General features: G+C 31.4%; 1 protein-coding gene and 1 long non-coding RNA gene across 2 annotated transcripts; both read left to right on the plus strand.

The window, feature by feature from the left end:
- The first annotated feature begins 9,941 nt into the window (after positions 1-9,941).
- LOC107870861 (myosin-binding protein 2) lies at positions 9,942-14,572 on the plus strand. Its single transcript, XM_016717541.2, has 4 exons — positions 9,942-11,474; positions 11,791-11,970; positions 12,272-13,670; positions 13,767-14,572. Exons 1-3 carry the CDS (start codon positions 10,298-10,300, stop codon positions 13,624-13,626), a joined length of 2,712 nt encoding a protein of 903 aa, XP_016573027.1. The 5' UTR covers positions 9,942-10,297; the 3' UTR covers positions 13,627-13,670; positions 13,767-14,572.
- Positions 14,573-15,643: 1,071 nt separating this feature from the next.
- On the plus strand, positions 15,644-17,531 carry LOC124898914. Its single transcript, XR_007055835.1, has 3 exons — positions 15,644-16,001; positions 16,241-16,329; positions 16,425-17,531. It is a non-coding gene; the product is annotated as an uncharacterized LOC124898914 (long non-coding RNA).
- The last annotated feature ends 9,341 nt before the right edge of the window (positions 17,532-26,872 follow it).

The following is a 26,872-nucleotide window of genomic DNA, read 5'->3' on the forward strand; positions in this document are numbered from 1 at the left end:
GTTTTTTTTTTTTTTAAAAAAGAACTTTTGGTGAGAAGTAGTTTGAATTTGGTCAATAAATTTTAAAAATATTTTTGAACAGTCATTTGTGTTTAACGGAATTTTTAAAACTATTTTTAAGTATATTTTTTTAAAAAAATGCTTTTGTAAATGTGCTTTTAGAGATAAGCTACTTTTTTTAGTTTATGAAAAATTATTTATTCTACTCCTTAGAAACACTTATTTTCTTCCATAAGTTTGACCAAACATCTCAATTTTTTAAAATACACTTTTGAGGAAAAATAAACACTTTTGGAGTATGTTTGGTATGAATTTTCATTTTCTCATGTTTGGTTGACATAAATGTCTTGAAATATTTTCCAAATCAACTTGTTTCTCCAAATTTAAGAAAAATGACTTCCCTTCAAAAAAGAAGAAAAATATTTTTTAAAACTCTCTTTGAACCCTACTCTCAAGTTGAGATGTTCATACAACTCTTCAAACCATCCTCCTCTTCCGACCCCCAATCCCCTACCATCCCCACCCCCTATAATCCCATCCAAAAAAAATATTTTAATTTTTTTCTTACCTCATTCCCTACCCCATCCCCCACCCCCTACCACCCCCTCCAAATTTTTATTTTTTGAAAAGATTCAAACTTTTTCAAAAACTTCCTCACCCCCCTCATTTTTAAAAAAAAAAATTATTTTGTTCCTTACGTCCCATACCCCTACTAGTCGTCCCTCCCTCCCATTCATTTTTTTTTTTTTAAATTTGTTTTTAAAAAAAAAATAATATTTTTTTTTCCTTATCCCACTATTTACCACCTATTCTGCCCCCTCTCCCTTATCCCACTATTTACCACCTATTCTGCCCCCTCTCCCAAAAGAAAGTTCAATTTTTAAAAATTTATTTTCTAGAAAAAACTTCTAAATATTTTTTTTCTTACCTCGTCCATCTTACCCTATTCGTTCTTATTTTTTTATTAAGTATATGCAAATATTTTTTAAAAAAAATTTCTATCTGCGGAATAAACACAAGAATATAAGTAAACTACTTAATTTCCTAGAAAATATTTTCCTCCTCCATACCGAACATATCCTAAAAAAAATATTTTTCTAGATTGAAAATTATTTTTCTAAAAAATATTTTTTACTCTTTAGCTAAACACGAAAATATATTTCTCGAAAAATATTTTTTCATTCATCAACCCAATACTAGAAAATATTTTTCGAAAAATATCACTCATCAACCAAGCGTATGGAAATAAGTAAGAAAACAAGTTATATGATAACATTTTCTAGAAAAATATTTTCATGAAAAATATTTTCCTTCGTATCAAACACACCCTTAGAAAAATATAAATACAGCCAAATAAGTTATTAATTTATGTAAAATTGTGGGATTGACTTCTTTCAAAATTATAATATTATTTTTATTTTATATTAAATATACTAATATAATCTTAAAAATAATTATCTCAAAATAATTTATTTTCAACTTATTCCTTGTTTCGAACCGAACGAGTCCTAAAAGTTTTAGGTGTAAAAAAGCAAAAGGCGTGCGAGTGTGACAGAGATGTATATGATGAGATGCAGCATCTAATGGGCCCTAACCTAGCTTTTGCTGCGGTCCAAATTTGCTGGGTGGGGCCCCTTTCCATTTGATGCCACATACTGGACCGGCTTTACATGCTTTCGGATCCAAGGCCTACACCCTGTGGAACTACAATTTATTCAGGTCATTTCGTTGGGAAATAAATTATGGTGGAATTAGTTATACTGAAATTACTTATTATGAGAGTAATTGTCTTAGTATTATTTTTAGTGATTATTTGATTTATGATATTAAAAATTATATGCATTACATTTTTATTAAGACTAGATAGTTTGTTTATAAAAATATCATTCACTTTATTTAGTTTAATCAAATTTTATCTTATGTTGAATTAACTTCCATCATTTTTCCTCAATTCTTTTTCATAAAGTTTTTTCAATTAAACTTATATTAATTAACTCATTTATTATTAAAAAATAAATTCTGACATTCAAAGTGATATAATAAATATTTAATACTGCAAATTATTGTATGATAACATCAATAAAGTTAGTTTATAAATAACGATAGTATTTAATTTAAATTATTTTAAAACTTAGTTAAATAAAATATTTTGGTAGATTTTCCTTCATATTAAATCATACAAAAGAAATTAAAAAGTTACTTTTTTAAAAAATAAAATAGTAGTTTTTTTTTTTCCTAAAAATACATGTTAAAGATTTTATGTTGATATTTTTTAAACGTGTATCAAACTTTAATATTTCATGTTAAACTACTTATTTTGTTCTAAATTCTATAAAATGTTGATAATCTCATTTTTTTTTTATTAAAAAAATTCATCATAAAAAAATATGAAAAAGAATTGCTCTCATTTTTCATTATTTAGTATCATTAATATTTGGAGAGTTAAATTATATTTTCTTAAAATTAAATTTTCAAATATATTTAGCTATATATAAAATATAACTTTTTATTTAATAATTAAGCATGCACTTAGTCAGAAAGGAAATGTCAAGATACTTTCATTACTTATCCATGATAAATTTGTTAGGAAAAATGAAAAGTTGAAGTAAGATTAATAAACATTTCTATAAAATAGAAAGACAATAAATCATTGGATCAATTTTAAACTTGATTGTACAAATAGTTTTTATGATGTCACTATCATTTTTCCATGACTCATCACTTTTGTAGCATTTAATAAGCCCATATCATTGTTCAAATTTTACCAAAATGGATAAAATATTTTAGAGTAATTAAAATTTAAATTGGGGATAAAATTAACTAAAAAAAATTGAGGACTACCAAAATATCACATTCTCTTATATACAGTAGTAGTAATAATATATATATATATATATATATATATATATATATATATATATATATATATAAAGTGATAATCAAAGGATATGGAGGATAATTTCGCTATTTTTTGGCTTTATCCGAAGATAATATATGTTGGATTACTTACACCATCCAAAGGGTGGGATACTTATCCCGACACTATTTGTTAATTCCCGGATAAGTTATCCCGAACTTGACAACCAAATAAGACATCAAATTTTTTTTGGGACTATTATTTTATTCCAAAATTATGTGCTTTAATTCCTTACATCAAACGACCCCTTAGAGTAAACGACTCAAAATTCACTAATACAAGAGCTAATTACTTTATCAATTTAAAAAAAAAGAGTAAATGATTAAAATGATCAAAACACTCAGATATATGATGTAGGTGTCTGAATACATGACTTAATTCAAGTAAATTCATGCATCTCATATACAAGCACATGTATTCGTATGTATATGAAAGATTACAACTAAATCGCATGTATCTGAAGGTGTTACGACATATGTCCACATGTATTTCGAGGGAGGGGGAAGGGAAGGAGGAGGGGGGAAGGGAGACTTACGACATGTATCTACATGTATGGGGGAATTGTTAAGAAGTGAAATATTATGTAATTAGTTTAAAATAGAGAGAAAATAAATAGATTTCGCAAGAATGTTTGATTATTTAGGTAATTTTTTCTTTATTAAAACAAGTCACCTATTTAGTCGGCCGGTTAAAAATAATTATATGTGTTAATAAATATATATATATATATATATATATTGACTATTACTTTAATAAGCAACTATTTGATATCCTCTACAGGGTAGGTCCTTTCACGATGATATCAAAACCCATATTTAAACGAAATATATTTTCAGTAGCTTAATTTCGATCCTTACTAATCTGAGATGACCCTTTTAATCAAATACATTCTTTTTCCTCGAGTCTTGACAAATAAAAAAACACTACCCAAAAATAAAAAAAAAATTATGAGAGAAAGCAGCTCACCGATAATAAGAACTAACATCTCTTTATCTGGGAAATTAAAAGAATTATTAGATAAAAGAAATGAGAAAGAAAGTAAACAAGTTAGTGTATTTTTCACGAACTTTTCTTCAAAGAAAATGAAGCCCTTGTGCGGTGGAGTAATACTTTTTGACTTGTCTTTATTTATTGAAATATTTTTTTTGGAGAATATTAGAATTGTTATAAATGTATTTACATTATAATGAATGTCCATCAAGAATATAAATAAGATATCTATCAAGATTTAGTTGATATCTATCAGGATGTGAAGTATCTGTCTTTTAGTCAGAAACTAGGAGTATTTTTCCTAATAAATAGAGGGGCTTTGTTCATTATATCCTCGTTCTGATGATCTTTCAACCATCAAGGGAAATAAAGAAGTCTCTCTACTCTTTCTTCTTTATTCTTCTTGTTCTTGCTTTTATATTTCATAACATGTTATCAACACGAGACTCTACCGTCTCAAATTTGATGGCTAAGGTATTATTTTCTTTCTTTTCATATTACTAATAATTTTACAAAATCTGAATTCATTGGCTCGAGCAAGAACTACCTTTCATGAGTGTTGAATGCTGAAATCCAATTAGATGTTATGGGTCTTGGAGACGTCATAAAGAAAGAAATTACAACATCTAATCAAAATCGTACTAAGACTATGATTTTCTTGCATCATCATCTTGACGAAATTTTGAAAATTGAATACTTACTACTAAGGACCCACTTGTTTTGTGGAATAGCATAAAAGAAAGATTTGACCACTTGAAGATGGTCATCCTCCCAAAAGCCCGATATGAATGCATGCATCGTGAAAATAAGATGTTGGGTTCAAACTCGATTGATTTGTGATCTAAGACGCCTTTATATGAATAAGATATTGAGTTTGAATCTCAATGCACCATATTGTTGATATAATGATGGTCAAGGCAAAAAATGTATTTTTTGATGAAAAATCATGAAATTTGTTCTACTGAATATTCTCAATTTTTGAAGTAAATATGGTATCAATATATGATAGACTTTGATAGATATATATGCCTCGATGTGCTCCTAAAGTAGCAATATCATGAAAGAGTTTATAAGCTGTCAAAATTTGATAGGCTTAAGACACGATTATATTTTATTCCTGGGAAATGAGAAACTTATATAAATGTGTACTTGATTGTAATGGTATCACATCTCACCTCCGAAAGAGGCAAAATAACTGAGAAGAGTTATTTTGAAATCTACTTCTAAAGTAATAAATCTGAAATTTATTCATGTAATAGTAAATCTGAAATTTACTAAAGAAAAAATGCACATGTCATGATAAACTTGGAGTTTACTAGTATAAAAGTTCATAAATTGACATGAACGATTGTTATATTTCAAAAATGTGCATATTGAGTATTAGACATATGTTGAAGAAATAGAAAATTCTTCAAGAATTATTTATTTGCTTGTTCTCATGAAAAATTGGTTAGACCAACTAATTTTGAGATTTGATTCTTCAAAATCTGAAAAATATAAAAGGTGAATAAGAGCTCGTTCACCAATCATGTGATACGTTGAAAAGATGCATCAATAAGATGATCACATGTACATTTGTTGTCAACCTGCAGACTGACATTCATAAAGTTGCTTGCTCAATAAAATTGAGTTAAGAACATAACTTTCAGATTGTATAATCAAGACAATTTATCTTGATGATGATGGTTTGGCATTGAATGCCTTCGATAAATAGCTAAACCATTGCTAATAAGAATAAAATTTTATGTGTTGGTCTGAAATATGAGATGCTGCATACAATAGTACTTGTATGCATTAAACCAATAAATTATGATTATTTCTTCTCTTTCAATTGGTTCAAGATAAGGAATCAACTATTCCATCTAATATTTTGATGTTCGATATATGATAAATGAATATACCATGATTCACAAAAATGAATTTCTCAAAGAAGTAGAGGATGTATGTTAGTTTTCCTAACATAAGAGGGAGATTATAAAGAACTATGAAATATGTTAGGAATTATCATCAAATCCTCATTCAAAAGATAATTCAAGTCAAATGCCGAAAGCATCTCATATTAAGCTACAAGTGCTCCTATTTTATGTCCCAAAAGGATAAAATATACGCATGCGTAAAGCGTGATAGACCAATCAGTTTCAAATGAAATAATCCTTGAAACGAATAAGGAGCAAATAATCTTAATAAGAAGGCAATGTGAGCTTGAAGAGCCTATGACATAACACTTCATGAAACCTTAGGAGAGGTTCAGGTACCTGAAAATAATGAAGTGATGAGATGTCAAAATGTTATGTAACACTGTTAATTGATACAAAATGATATACCATTAATATCATTGATACACTATTAGCGCAATATTGTAAAAGATTACGAGGATCTAAGTTCTATGTTTATCTAAGTATACTGTCGTAGAAACATTTATCAAGTGACATGAAAGGATGCATCTTGGTAAGCATAACACTTATTTGATTTGTTATCCAGACACTTTAAGATTCACACATATTGCTATTGTCACTTGACAAAATTCCATATGAAAATTTCTAAAGGATTCAAAATGCCTGAAGCATATAAAGTTTTCGGAAAACTTGTTTATTATCCTTATAAGGGATAAATTAATGATCTGAATATTATTGAAACTCTTAGAGAGTTTTCAAAAACAATAAATTATTTGTTGAAATGAGAAACATATCGAATTGGATTGGTCTTGAAGTACCATATCTTAGTCCAATTGGTGTAATAATGTATCTTACAAATACTACAAGGCCCGATATAGTCTTTTTAGTCAATTTGTTTGCAAGGTATTGTTCTACTCCTACTAAAAGACATCGCAGTGAGATCAAACACATATTAAGATTTCTAAAAGGGACTATTGATATGGGCTCATTTTTGCAGTTCTGATCTTGTTGATTATGTTGATGCTGAGGATTTATTTAACCTGCATAAATCTCGATCTTAAACATGTAATGTGTTCATATGTAGGGATACTTTCATATCTTGGAGATATACAAATCAGTCCATCGTAGCCACCTCATCGAATCATACTGAGATAATAGTTATTCATGAAATAAGTCGAGAATGTGTATGGTTGAGGTCCATGATACATCTCATTCGAGAAAAATATGATTTGAAATGTGAAAATGTACCCACAATTTTATATAGAAATAATGTAGTATGCATAAAATATTTTAATGGAGGATTCATAAAAGGAGATAGAACGAAATACACTTCATCAAAACTTTTCTACATATATGAGCTACAAAAGAATAGTGATATTAACATGCAACAGATTCGTTTAAGTGATAATGTGGCTAATTTATTCACCAAGTCTCTTGCAATTGCAACTTTCAAGAAGATAGTGCACAAGATTGGAATGCAAAGGTTGAAGGATGATCTCATTAGGGGGAGTTAATACATGCTGTACTATTTTTCCCTTACGAGGTTTTATTCCACTGAATTTTCCTTGTAAGGTTATTAATGAGGCAACCTATATGCGTATTATTGGAGATGTGTTCTCTTTTTTCTTCACTAGATTTTTTTACTGGGTTTTTTCTAGTAAGGTTTTAACGAGACATATTATCTATCAATTAGACATTCAAGAGGCAGTGTTATAAATGTATTTACATTATAGTGAATGTCTATCAAGAATATAGATAAGATCTATCACGATCTATCAAGATTTAGTTGATATCTGTCAAGATTTGAAGTATCTGTCTTTTAACTAGAAACTAGGAGTATTTTTTCCTATAAATATAAGGTTTTTGTTCATTGTATTCTCATTTTGATGATCTCTCAACCATCAATGGAAATAAAAAAGTCTCCCTTTTTTCTCTCTCTTTTATCTTCTTGTTCTTGCTTTTATATTTCATAACAGGACTTTAATTTTCTTTTTTTTTAGGCGGGGGAGGGGGAGGGGGGGGGGATTAGAGCAACAATCTATCAAGATCTATCAAGAATATAGATAAGATCTATCAAGATCTATCAAGATTTAGTTGATATCTGTCAAGATTTGAAGTATTTGTCTTTTAATCAGAAACTAGGAGTATTTTTTCCTATAAATATAAGGTTTTTGTTCATTATATTCTCATTTCGATGATCTCTCAACCATCAATGGAAATAAAAAAGTCTCCCTTTTTTCTCTCTCTTTTATCTTCTTGTTCTTGCTTTTATATTCCATAACATGACTTTAATTTTCTTTATTTTTAGGTGGGGGAGGGGGAGGGGGGGGTTAGAGCAACAATCTAGCAACCTTGTATTACCAACGTATAAGTCACATATTTTAATGTGAAATCAATTCTTAATACTTGAGATATGCTATCTATATCACATTTCTTTACGTATAATATTTTCTTAAATCTTATGTGAAATAAAATATTCGTACACCAAACTGCTCTATATGTTTAGTAATTTTTTTTTAAATGAAACAAATGAAGGGAAAAATTAACAAGATAAATATATATTACTAATAATTACTAGTATAAGCTAATTAAATAAACAAAAAATGATCAAAATTTATCTCTCTACTTTAAAAAATTGGTTAAATATATTCTTTGTCATACTCAGGTATTAAATTTATCCTTGCTGTCATAATTTGAGATCAAATTTACCCTCATTGTTAAGATATTTTTTTACTTATACCCTTCTTTTAACAAAAAATCCCAATTAGCGTTAAATGCCCTTTTTTTGAAAAAAATGCACCGTAATCTAATCTTTCTTGCCTGACCCGCGCGCACACACACACACACACAAAAAAAAATATACCCCTCCCTTACTTCTGTTGGTCAAATTTTTTCAACGAGATTAGACCACTCGATATTTATCAATGCATAATTTATGAAAAGTGAATCTGTATCAGTGCTGACACAAACAATCATGACATCTTTTCATTCTTATGTCTATATATACAATTTAAATCAATACAAATTTGTCGTTATGTCAACTACTCAAAAAATTTACATACTGATTCTAAAATTCAGATACACATAAAATTACATACTAAAATTTAAAATTTAAACATAACTAGAATAGGGACAGAGATTGTATTAGACATTTTCTCTAGTTTCATGCTTTCGCGTTATCCTATTTTATTTTATTTTTTGTTCATTCGTAAACAACCTGCTAACGATGCACGTTGAAAGAGAAGTATATTTTGTTCGTTGGGAAAATTCGATCAATAAAATTGAGGGCGTAGTATATTTGTTTGTGTCATTTTTCTAAATCGGGTCGGGTTAGATTACGGTGTGTTTTGTTTTTAGAAAATAGGGCATTTATTGTTGATCTAAGTTTTTCTATTCAAGTAAGGATATAGATAAAAAGTTTCTTAACTCGAGAATAAATTTTATTCTAAAATATAATAAAAAAATATAATTAGCCAATATTCCTAAGTAGAGGAATAAATTTGATACTTTTTCCTTAAATCAATGTGCACGATGAGAAGAATCCAACAAACGTTGGCCGTTTTTTTTTTTTTTTTGTAATTTAAAAAAAATTGGGATAGAGGAAAGGATTACAATGTAGGAAATCAAATTCTCACCAATGAGGTGGAAGTTCAGGTAACCAACTAAGCTACTAATATCTAACTGTTGAATGTGTAAACTTATTGATTAAACTTTGTCGACATTCTCTAGACTCAAAGATGCTTTTCATATATATATATTCCTCTCTTTGATTTATTTATTTCAATATATATGTATTTATTTCATCACATGGAGTAGTTCTTTTCTACATATTTACAAGTTTTTCTCATTTAAAATATTCAAAATATAAAGATTTTACAAGAAAAAAAATCAAGAAATTCAACATATTTTTTTTCCAATTTAGGAAGTTGATTGAACCCGTTTTTCTGCTTAGCTCCGTACTTAACAGTTTACTAAGTATATTTCAAATATAAAAAAGTAAATATATAAATTAAAACTTCTAACATTTATTATATGTAAATAAAAATAATTTTAATTTTATATATACAATACTCCATAATTTTTAGACACGATACGGTAGTAATAAGCCCCTGCTTATTGACAGATTCAGGTCTCATTTGGCGTCCTTTCTCGCTATTCAATCCAAAAATATAAAAAATCTTCCCTTCATCCAATCTACTTTAAACTATTTTCCCTCTTTTTCTACCTTCACTCCTTTCTCTCTCTCTCTCTCTCTCTCTCTCTCTCTCTCTCTCTCTCTCTCTCTCATTTTCCATTGATTCTTGAATTAGCTCTTTCACTTTCCCTCTGTATATCACTTTGTGTATATCACCGCAACTTAAGTTTCTCACAACTTCAATCATTATTATTATTTTTGTCTGTATTTCGTGATCATCAGACGTTAATAAGTCCGTGTCAAGTTGAATTATTATTACTGTATTATTTTTTGTGTGTTTGCTCTTACGGATCATTAGAAATGGCTGCTAACAAATTCGCAACCATGTTACACAAAAATACCAACAAGATCACAATGGTTCTTATGTATGCAGTGTTGGAATGGATTTTGATAATTCTACTTCTACTCAACTCTTTCTTCTCCTATATGATCATCAAATTTGCTGAATATTTTGGACTAAAGCCACCTTGTCCATTATGTTCTCGAATTGATCATGCATTCGATCATCAAAGGACTAAGACTTTTCGCAGAGATCTTGTCTGTGAAATACATACTACAGAGTTATCCAAACTTGGTTTCTGTTTAAATCATCAGAAGTTGACTGAATCTCAAGATCTCTGTGAGGATTGCTCATCCTCACGCCATGATTTTTGTGGAGTTCTGGAGGATGGTGAGGTGAATTTGAAGTGTTCTTGCTGTGGTGTGATCTTGGAGAGGAAATTTTCGACTCTGAATAATGATATTTTGACTAAGCCTTATTCTGATGATTTGGGAAAAGGCAATTTGGCTATTGAGTCAAAAGATGATGATCTAATGGATAAAGGTTATGATTTCGAAAAAGAAAGATCAGATTTTGCCATAGGAAGTTGTGGGAATGAAGAAAAAACTGATCTTTCTGATTTTTCTTTGCCTGTTTCTGAGATTAGAAAATTGGAAGGTAGTGAAGATGATGGGGAATGTTTGGTTCTTGAAGGAATAACGGATTACATAGAGGAGCACTATAGAGAAAGGGTCATGAAAGATGAAGCTGTTCAAGTTTGTGTAATTGAGGACTCATCTTTTGAATTTTCTCCTCAGCATTTGGATTTTTTCGTCGAATGTAGTGGTCAGAAGTTGGTTCCTGTTGAATTGATTGATTCAATAACTGAGGAAGATCACAGCCAAAATCAACCGATGCACGAAAATTACATAAAGAATAACGATGAAGTCAATTTTAGTTCTGAGGAACAAGTCAATGACGAAGTTGAATTGGTTGTTGAGAACAAGATTGAGGAGGAACCTAAGTTTATAGTTCTTGATTCTATGGAGATGGAGGAAAATGAGAATGGTTTCGGTTTTTGTGTTGAAGAATGCCTTTCAGTAAAAGAGGTTCATGAGCAATTTGACAATACTCAGTTGCGGCAAGCACTTGCTAGGGATAATGTTCAAATTGAAGTTGAAAGTGTAAGGGAAGAAAAAGATTCAGATGTTCAACAAGGTACATATTCCTAATACTCTTGTAGTTTCTTGTCCTTCAGTTTTTGTTAATATTTGTTGATTCCTTGCACCTCGATTATCGTATGGTTTTGTTGTAGTTTCTATTCTGGTACTATCTTCTGTTTCTTGTACTTCCGTTACTTCTTTTGTTGGACTGCTTTGGACTGTTTTTTTTGAGCCGAGGGTTTATCAGAAACAAACTTTCCACCTCTGACGTAGGGATACGGTTTGCATATACTCTACTCTCCCCGTAACCCACTTTGCGGGATAAAACTAGGTATGTTGTTGTTTCTGATTGTTTTTGCTTACTTTTGTAGTTTCAGAAGAGGCTTCCCAAACACCACAAATTAATGAAATTGAGGCAGAAGTGTTAATTGGAAATGAAATTCCTATTATGAATCTGTCAGATGAAATTTCATGTCAAGTATCTCCTAATTCCTGTACACATGAAGAACCTTCCACACGTTCTGCTCATTTCCATGAAATTGATCAACATGGTAAGGTTAAAGCAAATCTTTTAGTACTCTTTTAGTAGCAAAGCAATTTTCTTTGTTCTGATTTCATTTTGGTTACTTCTGTTGCTGGACAATTTTGGACTGTTTTTCCTTGATCCGAGGATCTATTGGAAGCAACCTCTCTACCTTTGAGGTAGGGGTACGGTCTGCGTACACTCTATCCTCCCCCGACACCACTTTATGGGACTAAACTGTATAGGTTGTTGTGAAGAAAGTAACGGTTTAAGCCTGTTTTCTATGGTTATGCAGCAATGTATTTATTTGTTTTATTATACCTTGTTAGGTACTAAAGAAGATCAAGAAAAACTAGTACAATTGAAATTATTGTCAGTAGAACTTGAGGAACATGTGATGAACAAGCAATCATCAATATCTTCGAAATTGGATGAGACTGAAGAAGAAAAAGTTCCAGAAACACCAACTTCTACCGATAGCTTCCATCAGTTGCATAAGAAATTACTACTCTTTGAGAAGAAAGATTTCGGAACTGAGTCTTTTGATGGGAGTGTGGTTAGTGAGTTAGAAGGTGGAGATACAGCTTCATCGATTGAACACCTGAAATCAGCGTTAAAAGCTGAGAGAAAAGCTCTACATGCTTTGTATACGGAGTTAGAAGAAGAGAGGAGTGCTTCTGCTGTCGCTGCTAATCAGACAATGGCTATGATAAATAAGCTTCAAGAAGAAAAATCAGCAATGCAGATGGAAGCACTGCAATACCAGAGAATGATGGAAGAACAATCGGAGTATGATCAAGAAGCGTTGCAACTCTTGAATGAGCTTATGGTAAAGAGGGAGAAGGAAAAGCAAGAGCTAGAGAAAGAATTGGAAGTATATAGGAAAAGGTTATCGGAATATGAAGCAAAAGAAAAGGCAGCGAGGATGTTGAAGAGAAGCAAAGATGGAAGTGTTGCAAGAAGCGGATTTTCATCAGCCTCTTACAGCAATGGTGAGGAAAGTGAGGAGGTATCTATTGATTTGAATCAAGAACCAAAGGACTGTGACAGCTTTTATTGTCATCAAGAATGTGAGGATCATAAAGTTCAAGTTGATGCTGTTCAAGAATTGGAAGAATCTTTTGTTGATTTCGAGGAAGAGAGGATGTCCATTCTTGTGCAGCTAAAGATCTTGGAGGAAAAGCTTATAACCATGGATGATGAGGACACAAAAGGATTCGAGGATGTTAGGCCAATGGACGATTCATATAGAGAGAATGGAAACCACACAAAGGAAATTTCTCATTTAGATGTAGAGATAGACGGACATGCCAATGGATTTTTGAGTGAAATGAATGGGAAACACCATCCACAAAAAATAGTCAATGCTGAGGGAAAGGGACTTCTTCCACTTTTTGATGCAATGAGTGACGAAAACGGAGATGTTATGCTAAATGGACATGAAAATGGCTATTCCAATGGTGGTCATGAGGAAAACAAGAGGTTAGATGTGGAAGAGGAGTTGGATTATCTACATGAAAGGCTACAAGCTCTTGAGGCAGATAGAGAGTTCCTAAAGAATTGCGTTAGCTCGTTGAAGAAAGGCGATAAAGGGATGGATCTTCTTCATGAAATCTTACAACATCTTCGTGATCTAAAAAACGTTGATCTTCGTGTAAGGAGCTCATGTAACAGTCTCATGTAACAGTCAAGTTCTAGCTCAATTACCGCGCCAAAGAAGATAAATTGGTAAATTTTTGTTCTTTTTAACTCAACCCTGTCATATGTTCTTGAATGTCTTATCACATTGTCTAACTTCTTTCATTTTCTTTTCGACAATTTCAGCCGTGATCTTGGAGTCCTTGGAAGCTATTTTACTAAAACAGAAACTCAATGATGCAACTGAAATCTAAGGCATAGCTGATAAAACTCTGCTCTCATTGCAGAAAGTTTATGGAAGGATAAATGCCTTGACATAGAGATAAGACCCTGGAAATGGTCTGTGCATTTTGGTCCTAATGGTAGGCATCAATGGTTCTGAGGTCTGCCTATGTTTTTGTCCGGAAGGTCCAAAGGTCATTTGTCAAAGTTAGATCCAAAATTTTGGAAGGGGGATGGGGTCAAATCTCCACCTTTTGTGGGCAAAAGGAGGGGAATGCTGAATGTGTGTGTAGTCCAACTAGGGTGAAGCTATTCTGTCCTTTTTTTTTTTTTTATAGTAACAGTGATGTCCGAGTCAGCTTACGTGTGCTTCAATTATTTTGCTATGTACCTGCAATCTTTCACTAGCACTGATCTGGCTTTTGTATGTTCTGAAAGGGGACAAAGCACGGGCTTTGCAAAGCTGGAGAGAGTCCAGCAAAGATTCCAGTGCAAGGCAATTTGTCCTTGTTTATTGTAGACAATTAGGAGTAGCAACAATTTTCTTGTCTTTTGTTTTTTCTCTCCCATTAGCATTTTAAGAGGGTTAAGGCATAGAGGGGAAAGTAACTTCTTTTTTGCCTTATTTCTCATTTCTTTTTCATCATTTCATCACATGAGATTTGTTAAGTATTGGTATTTTAGAAGGAAAAGTTTAATTGTACATTACATGTGTCTTTGTAAGAGTACATAATGAGTGAGTGTTTTCTTTAATTTTATTTTTGTTTCTATCTATCATTATTTTGACAGTCTGCTTTTATTCTTTTCTTTATTGTAAAAAGTTACATTAAAAAATACGGATGTATAAAACTTACACTATTCTATAGTATATGTGAATAGTAGGTATGAGAGAAGGAAAGCCAAAGATTCCTTTCAACATATTGTTATGGTTTAAGCAAAAAGAGAACTTTGGTAGGTTGAGTGAGAATGACTAGTATCACTTAATTCAATTTTTTAATTTCTCTTCATAGAACCCATTGAAAATGACACTGCAAGAAAAATCATACAAAAGACGTCCCGAAAAAAAGATATGAGGTGTTCGGAAATGATCGAACTAGTTGAATAGGAGAATCACTATGACTATAGCCTTTTGATAAGTTTACTAAAGATGAAAATGATATATTTAATATTATGGATGATTGATTTCGGAGAGAACATTTCATTTTTGTAGATTGATCCAGTCTACTGTTTTTTTCTTTACGCTTATTTCACTTTAGGGGTGGATCACGAATATAATCTCTTTATTAGTAAAAAAAACATATGTAATTCGTGAAACCAAAAGTGCTAAAACAGCTAAGAGGGTGGCTTTAAAGCATGATTACAAAAGTAAAGCTTGTGTATATGCAAGCTAAGTACCTAATCATTATTAGCATATTCTAATGACAGTTTAAGACCCATTAATGTGAAGGTCCATGAGACATAATGATGACTAGTGTCATGCTGGTATTCTCAGCTCACCTTCCTCTATTATCTTTATATCATAAAGGCAAAGTTAATTAAAAGGATCTTGTTGTTAACTTGTGATCTAGTCTCTTTAAAAGTTGGGCAGATAGGATGGACGATGTGAAAGACATTGTATTAGGAGCAGCTCCAAAAAATAGCATTATGATTTTTGAGATATTTAAAAATGATATTGTAAGTTTTTGTATAAAAATAAACGAGAAATTATAGAGGATTTGAATGAGACCAATTTGGGATATTAATTGAAGAGTAAGAATATTCTATAATAAGAAATAAGTGGCTCTTATATTGCGGTATATCAACAAAGAAGGTACATATATTGAACCGTTTCTTGGAATTTTTTTAATCCACACTTCTGCTATGTTGCTTATAGAAAAGAGAGAAAACTAGAGAAATATCCACACTTAAAGCTATGTTTGCAACAGTGCACTATTATATCTACAACAGGCTTCTTGAGATTTGAGGAGAGAAAGACAATGGAGAAAAGGTTAAATTTATGGTGAAATATATACGCAAGCTTTTGAACTTGTTGATTTTTTATATATTGGCATCTCAATTAAGCAATGTGTCTATTGAATCCTTGAATTATTTACAAATTGTGTCAATTAAATACAAACGTTCGGCCTGACATATTGGCGTTCTCATGATTCTCAAGCACGTGAAATCGTAAGGAAGCATCTAATATGACACTTTCCAACGGTATTCTTTCCTCTTTTTCTATTTAGCTTTAATCCCCCCCCCCCCCCCCCCCATCGAATTTCTCATCGGGTTTCTTCATCTCTTTTCCACATCCGTCATTTTTAGTTGAAGGTCAAATAATTTTTCTCCTTCTCTTCGTAATTTCACATCTGTCTTCCTCTTTTTTTTTCCTTATTGCCATTTTTAATACAATGTCAAATTATCTTTCTCATCGTCTTTATCTTCTTCAACTGTAAAAGTGGTATGTCGATGTGGGCTCAAAGCTGAAATTAAGATCTCATGAACACAATTCAATGCTGGACTCAGATTCTTTCGCAAAACTTCAAAGGTATTCATCGTTTATTTCTATCAAATGAATTTAGTATTTTTAATTTAATTTTGTCTTTTATCTCATCGGCGAAATATGAATGCAATTACTTTCAGTAATACGATGACGAAATGCCTTCTCAAGCAAATAGGGTGATATGGAGTTTATTGAAAAACGTCAAAGTATTTAAAGAAGAGAGAAATCGATCAAGAAAATTAAGGGTGATATACATTGATGCAGTTATGATTTTGGCTACATGAAATTTCTTTCAGAAATGTTCTTAAATGATTTTAAGGCTTACTTTGGGTTAGTTTACTGTATGGAATTGTTTTGATTTGATTTGACTTTTTTTTAATTGTAATTGATTTGTTTTGTGACTTAAATTGTGTACGAAGAAATGAAGATAAGTTGTGTAATGAGTATTAGTCTCCCTATTTTTAGTGTACAAATGATTCACATAGTGGTAACTAATGATTAAAAAGGTTACTGTTAAATGATTCACACAATGGTATCACACAGTGATAACTAATGATTCAGAAAAGTTAATATGTATGAGAGAGTAAAACATCTTCATACAAAATGAAGTACCTTTCAATTGATAAAGTACAAGAGAATGTAAATCATCCACAAAAATAATGTAAAGCATAAGATCATAAGTATAATTAATCAACACTTTTCACACAAAATAGACTATCTTTCAACTGCTCTAATGAACTCCAAATATACATAAGTATCCACCAAAAGTAAACTTAAAACAAACCACTAAAAATAGTTTAAAATCTTTAAATATTCCAATAAAATATAAAACAATCACACAATCAATGATTTTGCTACTGAAATTACAAGGTAGTACTTAAACACAATTTGATTCAATAAGTTCACATATCTCCTGGTGCACTAGAACTTCAAATTTGGCTTCCTTGATTGACTCATACACTGCAATTATGTAGTTGTGACAGTATTCTTTCCTTTTTACTTCATTTCTCGAGGCTTATCAGAAATATCAATATTTATTGAAACTGTATCTTTGTAAACACCTGAAGTGAAAACTCTTTTGCACCTAGTACCAGACTATATACAATAAAGTAAAATGATATTTATCAAAGAAGAATTAGGAAACATATGAAGTTGTATGACATACATACATTTAAAATTTCATTTTCACATTTGATTAGTGTAGATGTCAAATCCTATTGTCTTGGGCCTCTTTGGTCTATTTTTGATATTGATGCTCTAATGGCTCTGTTATCTCTAGGTTGCTGGCCAGATACAACTCCTCTTCTCCTTTCAGTACCTCTTTCAATCCCTCTGCCAATTCCCCTACCTCTGCCAGTGCTCCTGTCTATATACCTCCACCTCTTCCAGATGGCTGCTCTCCTATAACAATTGAAGTATCAACACATATAATACTGACTTACTGGCTAACCATTAGTGACCGTCTGGAGCTTGATAATTGGCTAGACCTTAGTGGTTGGCTATAACTTAGTGGCCTGCCAGAACTTTCAGGTTGTCTCAGCCCAGCCTATCAATAGAGCATATTAAAATGTGTGGTATAAATACTATTGTATAATTATTAAATTAAAAAAGAAGAATGTATTACCATGATTTTACAAAATGTTATGTTATAGCTAACTTGATGACATTTGAAGCAAGTAAATTTTACTCCTTTCCTGAATAACTTTTCATACTTTTTTTAGGCTCATTTTTTTCTTTTCTTCTGCATTTTGCTAGTCTGCTAGGCATTGGTCTACACTGAGGAGACTCAATCATAATACATTGTGTGAGGTCCTATTTTTATGTTAGGTATTGGCGGGAGAAAGCAGCCATAAGTCTTCATAAAAGTATCTTTGTATATCAGTCTTTCACATGTTTTTCAGCTTCTATGTCTTTATCATAATATGCCAAGACATCATGCTGACGCGGTATGTCCCTCAATTATTAGGTTCTACAAGTACAGTCTTTTCTCTAATATCAACTATATGCCTATAAGGATTATCTTGAATTACATATCAAATCTGATCATTGAATCTAATTGTGCAATTTTTAGCCATTTTTTTTCTCTTCAAATACTAATAAGGCTATAGGTATTTGAAATTCAAGTGTCATCAAACTTTCTTATTTTAACATTTCTATTCATTATCTTATACCTAATCTCCTCTAGCATAGTGATTATAGATTTATGTCCAACAACTAAAATTCATGAATTGAATATCTCAGACATATTATTTTCAATAATGTCACATTTAGCATGCTCCTTAAAATATGTGCTAAGTCATATTTTTTTCCATAATGTAGCAAATTTTCACAGATGTTCATCAAGTTGACTAAGTTTGTTCATTCCACCTTGAAATTTCACTTCAAAACTAGCTTTAGCATAATTTCAAAATTATTTTTTTCTCCCTTCCAATTCTAATATCAGTTGGATCAGATATGTCTAGCACACCACCTCATCTTACAATTTGATAGCAACTCAAGAATAGTTAGCACAAGACCCTTGGTAAACATAAAAAATTAAAATAAAAATAAAAAATATTAAAACATAAACTGTATAGTAGAAAAATATGAGATCAAAGCTAAAGTATAAAAATTAGACTAATCCTTTGCATATCTGACACAAAAGTGCTTCATATCCAGTGCCTAAGATCAAATGCTCAATCAAGTAATTGATAAAAAAACTACAATTATGTTGTCTCTGAATTTACAACTATCCAGTCAATTGAAAATATTTGATTATTTTTTTTTCAATTTCAAATAACAATTTACCCTTGCAAGTACCTTTAAAAAAGCATCCATCTAAATCAATGATTTTTCTACATCCTGTCAATCGGCCTCTCTTTAATGAATCACAACAAATATAAAAGTAAGCAAATACTTTTTGTGGTTGACACTCTATACCTATCCTCACCCAACAATAACTGTCAGGATTAGTATTTTTAATCATATTTGTATAGTCACACAATCTTGTAAATTTAATTTTTCAATTACCTAAGAAGTCCTTAATTACCTCACTCTTTGCCTCATAATAAACAGTTCTTCCAACACAGTCTTAACTTTTTTCTTATCAATTCTTGACTTTTTCTTAGTTTTATATAAGGTTGACAACTTATCTCATCCTTAAACTTATTTGCAATAAACTTAGATGTACATAATTTATTCTTAGTTGTAGTAGTGCATACATGTACATGATAGTAAGTCTTGACCATAAAATCACCAGAACCTTTATCTATGCTAGCGAATAACAATCATTTGCACCTTAACCTTTATCTATTCTAGCGAATAACAATCATTTGCACCTTTTATCCTTACGCCTAACCCTAAATCTATGCTTCTCATTAATATTAAGCTTTCATCTAGCTTTGTATTCAACATCATACTCTGCCACAACTTTTTTAAATTTGTTACAATTTTCAATATCATATCAAGCTCAAATTTAGTAGCAACACCATCAAGATGAAATCTCACCTTTTTACTTTTCCTTCTTACTGGTAAATCAACACCCCCTCATAGCTTCATGATCTAATTCATTCATAATATCTTCACTATCAAAATATGAGGTATCTATAAACTGCTCATCTCTCCCTAATCTTTCATTGTACAATCTTATTCCTTCAAATGTCTTTAAATCCCAAATCAACACTAGCTGTTGTAAGTTTTATTTACACATTTGGGTAGGTTTCTTCTCTTTCATCATGTTTATCCTTTCATTCATAAGAGATATTAACTCATCATTAGCCTTAAAATTGTTATCTTCTAAAATATTAAATTTTTGAGAGTTATCACTACTATTCAGATCTATTTTAACCCATTCTAAATCTGAGAGATCACCTAAACCAACTTCTTCATTTATGTTTTTAGTTTGGGTATGTCCCTCATGTAACCCTTCAACATTAATATCATGGAATATAGAGATGATATTTCCTACATTACTACTATCACCTATCATATTATTACTTTCATTAACTACTAGCCCACAAAGATAATGTGTTGGGATCCCATCTTCCATCATTTTTAGGTCATCCACAACATGTTTCACATAAATGTATAAAAGTTCTCTATTATTTAGATCTTAAATAAGTCTTAATGAATTAAAGTTATTTTTCACTGCAATAAAGACATTCCTTTTAGGGTCTTTATAATAAAACTTACCAAAAGTAATATAGGTAAGTTATTTTGTATAATAAAGTAACTCAATTTAAGAGAAGTGTCCTTATCCATACATATTCCATCTTATTTTTTTCTATGTAACTTGGACCAGATTCTCCTTCAAAAAACTTACCATCTTGATGAAAATGGATTATAATAATGTTATTCATAAGATTTTCTGAAATAAAGCCTCAAAACTTCGTGACATGTTATGAATAGTAAAAAGGCTAAAAGAATTTTAACATTTTTCAAAAATTTTCAAACTACCATTACTATTATAATATACTGATCACACACTCAAAATAAAAATAAGTGATAAAGTGATGAGATTTTTGACATTTGAAACGTATCTCATAATATTAAACTACAAATCAGTAATAATTCTTGAGATTGAAGTGGAATCAATCACGATCCTTCAACAAATCCTCAAATTAGTTGTCTCCTTTAAGAATTACTCAAAAACACTATCATATTTTAGGATTTAAAGCGTAAAAAGCATAAATTGGTATTCAAGAAAGAAGTGGAATCACACAAATTAGAATTTTTACTTGGAGAAATTTTGGGACAGGTATAAAAGGGTCTAGTTTTTTTTTTTTTTTTAAAAGAAAGTGGATTATGTTGTTTTTGTGTTTTAATATTGAAGGGGTGATGCGTATAAGTTAAGTGGGTAAAATTATTTATAATTTACATGCAGGACGAGATTGATTTCACGCTCTCAACACTAAAAAATCATTGGCTATAAAAATGCCACATAGGGCGAGTGTGTTCAATAGACAAGTGACATATCATAATTTTATGACACTTTAAATGCTTAAAATGAAAAAAATATGCTAATTTAAAGGCTTATTTACATAGATATGAGGTGGTTATCATAGTTTTACAGGGAACAAGGTTCGAAGCTAAATGAATGAAAAAAAAGAATTGCACAAGTATAGATATGAGACACTAGGCCACAAGTTGTTGGGCCACAATACAACTCGTAGCCTCAGCCGTCATCAAATCATAATAGTTTTAAACTTAGAGAATTGGAGTATGACTTGACTACGAGTACTTTCTATGACTCTTTGGGTTTCAATATGAGTCATGGGAAGCAAAAAGGCCAAAGTTCTGAAGATATGCAAAGTAGTACAGTGGTGATGAGGGTGGATTATGACTCATTAAGACACATAACAAGTCATAGCATGAAGTCATTGGGACTATAGTAAATCTTAGAGTCATGGTAAGATTGAGGATAAGTAGAGTATGACAGGAGGATACGACCCATAGGATCACATGATGGATAGTCCTGATGAGTCATCCTGAGCAGATAAGAAAAGTCTTGAGAAGATGCAAAAGGGTCCAGTGAATTGAGTCACCCTAAGAATAGTAGGGTGAATAAACGACCTGTCACTAGTCAACCAGAAAAGCATGCAACATCTAGAAAGAAGAATGACTTCACGTTGTCATCAGATCGAATGACTCATTGTCAGAGGCGCAATCATCATCAACTTTGTATTACACATTATTTTTCTTTTTGCCTATTAATACTCAATATAGGTCTATTGTTTGGGGCTATGTTCTATTATTATTTTCAAGACATATTATTAGTTTTGCAAGTACAAACATTGATTTTTAGGGTTTTAATTTGAACTGAGATTTTGGAGTTTTTCTATTGTTCTTGTAAGTTCATAGTTATGCTTTCTTCTAGTATTTTTCTTGTGTGTTTGCAATTATGAGTAGCTAAATACCATAACTAGAATTATAGGAACCATGATAGATTAACGATAGAGGATTCAAACTATAGAGTAATATTCAATTGGTGTTTATGTATTGATTGTTCCCTTGGTTTTGAATGCTTTTTGATATTACCAATGTTAGAATTTGCCTAATCTATCTTCTGGATGAAAGGATGAATACGAATGGGAAGAATAGAATAACCAACAAAGTCTTGGAGCTATCAACCTTTACTTAATAGCTTGAGCCTATAATATGGGATAGTTATTTGGAAACTATGATAGGGGTTAGTAATGTTGGCTCAGGAAAAGAGAGAACTTACCTAAGAATATTATCTAGGCAAGAGCATAAAGTTGTTCTAGGTATGCATAACCTATCAATTCTGTAGACTAAACACCGAGAGATATCACTAAATATGATGAGCCTATGAAGTTATAAAGTTACTGAGGAATACATTCCCAGTTCTTCTCTTATATTGATTACAAATTCAAAAAATCAACAGCTATTACTAATGAATTACTTATTTACAAATCCCCTCTTTTACTAGAAATTGTTATTCATTACCTTAATTTACATACTAATTTGTGATTTGATCTATTCCTTTGGGATCGACCCTAACTTTGGTTGGGTTCTATATTTGACAATGACCACGTTATATTTAGTTTAGAAATGTAATTTGAGTGACATTATATTTTGCCATCATTATCGGGGAATACAGTTATGAAATTGATTTGAGTGTATTTATTGGGATTATTGGTTGTTGTTTCTTGATTTTACTTTTTTATAGTTTCTATGACACACATCGATGTATGAATAGTACTGGAAGTCAAGGCAATTTCCTGATTCCATTTGATACGGAGCTTAAGAGAACTATGAGACACAATTAAAGGATGATTACGAAGGAGTTCATGATCCAACAACATTACTGGAAGGTGTTCATGATGGTAACAAACTTTATGATCAACCACTACAATAACATATTGGCCAGGGGATGAAATAGCCAACGCTCGATTGATGGCTGAGGAAAATGCTAGGCTAGCCGTTGCCAAACAATCAACAAGAAAAGAGTGGGTTAGATAAGATGATGCAAATCGTTCAACTGAACTTGATTATAGGGACAAATAGAGAAGGCATAGGGGGCAATAACCTCTATAATAATATCTACCCCAGTTGGTATTGAAGAAGATTTAGATTACTCAGAGCCAATTGAAATAAGTAAAATCATTCCGCCATAACTAACTCAAGGGACTAAGTCTGATATTATGAGTGCCATGATCCAACTGCTGAATTTAAAAGGGGTATTTGTTGGCCTTCCTATAGATGACAAAAATATACATATTTATGAACTTTATGTGGTTGTAAATTTTGTATAATCCACTTAGAGTGAGTTAGGAGGCTACTTGACAGAGGTTATTTCTATTCTCTCTAACAGAAGAAGCTACTTTGTGGTTGAGTAAATTACCACTTAGATCTATTACTACTTGGAACACGTTGAGCACTCAGTTCTTGGATCAATTTTTTTTCTTCCACAATATTGTAATTGAAAAATGAGATATACAACTTTAGATAGTTACATTTAGAGGCATTGTACGAGACTTGGTTGAGGTTCAAGACGAAGATACAGAGTGTTACGAACCACATGATGGCTAGTAGAAACTTGCTTGAGATCTTTTATTGAGTCTTAAATTCTAATACTAAGGTTGTAGAACACACTATAATAGGTGGGGCATTCCTGAGTCTTTGTTGGAATATGCTTCTGAGATCCTAGATCAGATCCTAAAAATCAATCGAGGTTGACATACTTGGGAGGTAGAAATAACTGCAGGTACTTATGCAAATAAAACATCTGCATAGCAATGAGCACTAAAAAGATAGTTGCTCAAGAGGTGGCATAAATGAGGATTGTTGTGTCCTTTTGCACACACAAATGTATGTGGCTGTACAAGTAATAAGGGATGTAAGTCTAGATATCATACCCACAAGTATTTGACAAATTAAAGTTCTACTTTTAATTCTTATTTGATCTATTCAGTAGATGACCAATAACAAAGAGTGATTTATCTATTTTGAATGTAAATAAAAATAATTATACGCAAGTCGTAAATTGGTTGTGTTGTAATTTAGATTTGAGAAAAGATCTAGTGTTATGGTATTTTGATAATCCAATTGTGATATCCAATCATTCGTCTAATTTGCTTTCTTGAGTTACTAGTTGCAGGTTAATTGTAGCTGTATTGAGTGTCTTTTCCAACAAATCTAAGCCTACTCGACTATCCCTAATGCCTATGTTTCCGTGGTCATCAATTAATAGTGAAGTCATAAATAAATCGTCTGTATCAACTAAGCTAGGTCACAGAGTATATTTCTATCCTCGGCGATGAATAAATTTTCTTCCCTATAAAGTTCACAAACTAGCCATACTTCCTCTTGTTACACTTGTAATTCCTTTTTTTAAGTCCAACAAATAAGCCCTAGATGATATTCATAAGGTGATCAATCAAACGGATAGTTGAAAGCAAGAAGAAATAAATAACTCAATAGATGGAAAACAAAATAGATACTATGATTTTCAAGCCACAACTTTCATATTCAACTACAACCCTAGAAATTAAGAGGTTTAGCTACTCATGAATCTCTTTGGAAGAAGAGATTTTATGAGTTTACAAGGCAAAAATTGAAAATAAAATAAAAAAATAAATTAAACCTTGTTCTTGAGCTTTGCCATAGCCTTTGACTTCCCCAAATCAGTTCTCCCCCATAAAAAATGTGTAAAGGGGGTTTATATGGAGTTTAGAAACCCTTAGAATGTTAAAAATCAATTCTAATCGCGTTAGGATAAGTTTCATTCGCGCCACAGCCTAAAACCGGAGCTGTGGCATGAAGAATAATCTAAAATTTAGTTAAGTGTCTAAACTTGTGCCACTCCTTGCTTTGGGTGAGTGGAACAAGACTTCTTGACAGCAGCACAAAGCCACACCACTATTTGCTTTGCAGCAGTGGCGTAAACAACAATAATTTTTACCTTCCGCACTCATTTTTCAATGCATTGCGATGTAGATTCTTCCTTGGTATCTCTTGGTTCCTGATGCTCTTTTTCTTCTTGTTTAATCTCTAAATACCTCAATACAATACTATATAATCAAATCATGAAACACGAGCATAAATCACATTATTTAAGCTTACACCAAAAATAGAGCAAATGTGAGGCGAAAGATGGTAAAATAAGGTGATTTTTAGCCTCGCATCAACACCTCACACTTATTCCATTGCTATTCCTAGAGTAAGCTATGAACTCATGAAAGGAACTCTACCACAACTACACCCATTGAATCAAGATTTCTCAAGCTAAGATTACAACGACCACACTAGACGACAAGTTCTTATTTAACATGTTTCATTCATACCATACGTTTAAACAACTACCCCAAGAACTCCTATCCTCAAGTATAAACTCTATGATATTAGAAAACTCATACAATTCACCCAATCAAAAGATTAAATCACCTATCTTTTGCCAACCATTCTCCCTTACAACAAGAGAGTTACCAATTTTTGCTCACAAGTATACAAATTAAAGCTAGAATGGGTATAGGAATAAGTTTTCGCTCACTCTCAAAAGGAATTTTATATGCAACATATGATGAACCATAAGTTTTCCTTTAGTATACTACACCACTAATACAGGAATGTCAAATCTAAGATCAAGGACTTTTTAGGTTGTAATATAGGCTAAGAGACTGGTAGGAATTATTTTGGATTAAATAATGACTATCTTTCCTAACCACTTTAATACATTAAAAAAATTTCATCATTTGCTCACTCTCAATCAACCAACACTTTCTTCTACTCTTCTCACCCATAGATTTATTTGATTTTCCGTCTCTTTAAGAAAGTTCACATACCACTAGTAAGGAGTACACAATTATGAAACCTTTTTTTTTCTTTGTTCCTTTTCTACTCCCTACCAATAGCATACAAATTTTTTTATGACTTTTACCCATTGAATTTTCAACAGGCTTCACACCTCAACTATCTTTCTTTTCTCAATTCTCACTCCTTCTGATTCTTATTTTTCCAATTAGAGTGCTTAGGAGTTTTGAATTAAATTAAAGGTTTATTAACATAAAATAATTAAGCTTCATATGTGGTTACCAAAGAAGAGGCTAAAGGCTCAACAGAGCTAACTAGGATTATCCATTGTGGGTAGGTATAGCAAAGAATAAAGAAATAGGTTAATTAAAGAAATACCTATATAATCTCCTAAAGTAAACATTCCTCATTTCGCTTTGTAAACACACCAGACAAGTCTAGACATCAATATAAAAGCATAAAATAATAGCAAACACCTCACATACATGTCACATGTTCAACTAAAGAAGGATCCATGTATAATCTAAATTAAGCAAATAACAAGAGTTCAAATTTAAGCTAAATATCACATACGAGTCAAGTAAAAGAGCCTAAGTGTCTCAAGAGAAGTTATTCAATTTTTTTTCTAAACATGTTTTTAATCTCAGAACCAACTTGTATCATTCATTCATGTGTAGCACCTAACAAGAGCACCTCACATTCAATGGGTCCTAAAGACTATCTAACTCCTAACGACTTACTTGTCCCTCAGGATGATCATCAACCATCCATCGTTGAAGGATGGGTGAAGTATGCTCAACTAAAGAACTAAAAATTTAAAAACCAGCTGTAACACCCC

The sequence above is a fragment of the Capsicum annuum genome, chromosome 5, assembly GCF_002878395.1.
Source record: "Capsicum annuum cultivar UCD-10X-F1 chromosome 5, UCD10Xv1.1, whole genome shotgun sequence".
Taxonomy (NCBI): Eukaryota; Viridiplantae; Streptophyta; class Magnoliopsida; order Solanales; family Solanaceae; genus Capsicum; species Capsicum annuum.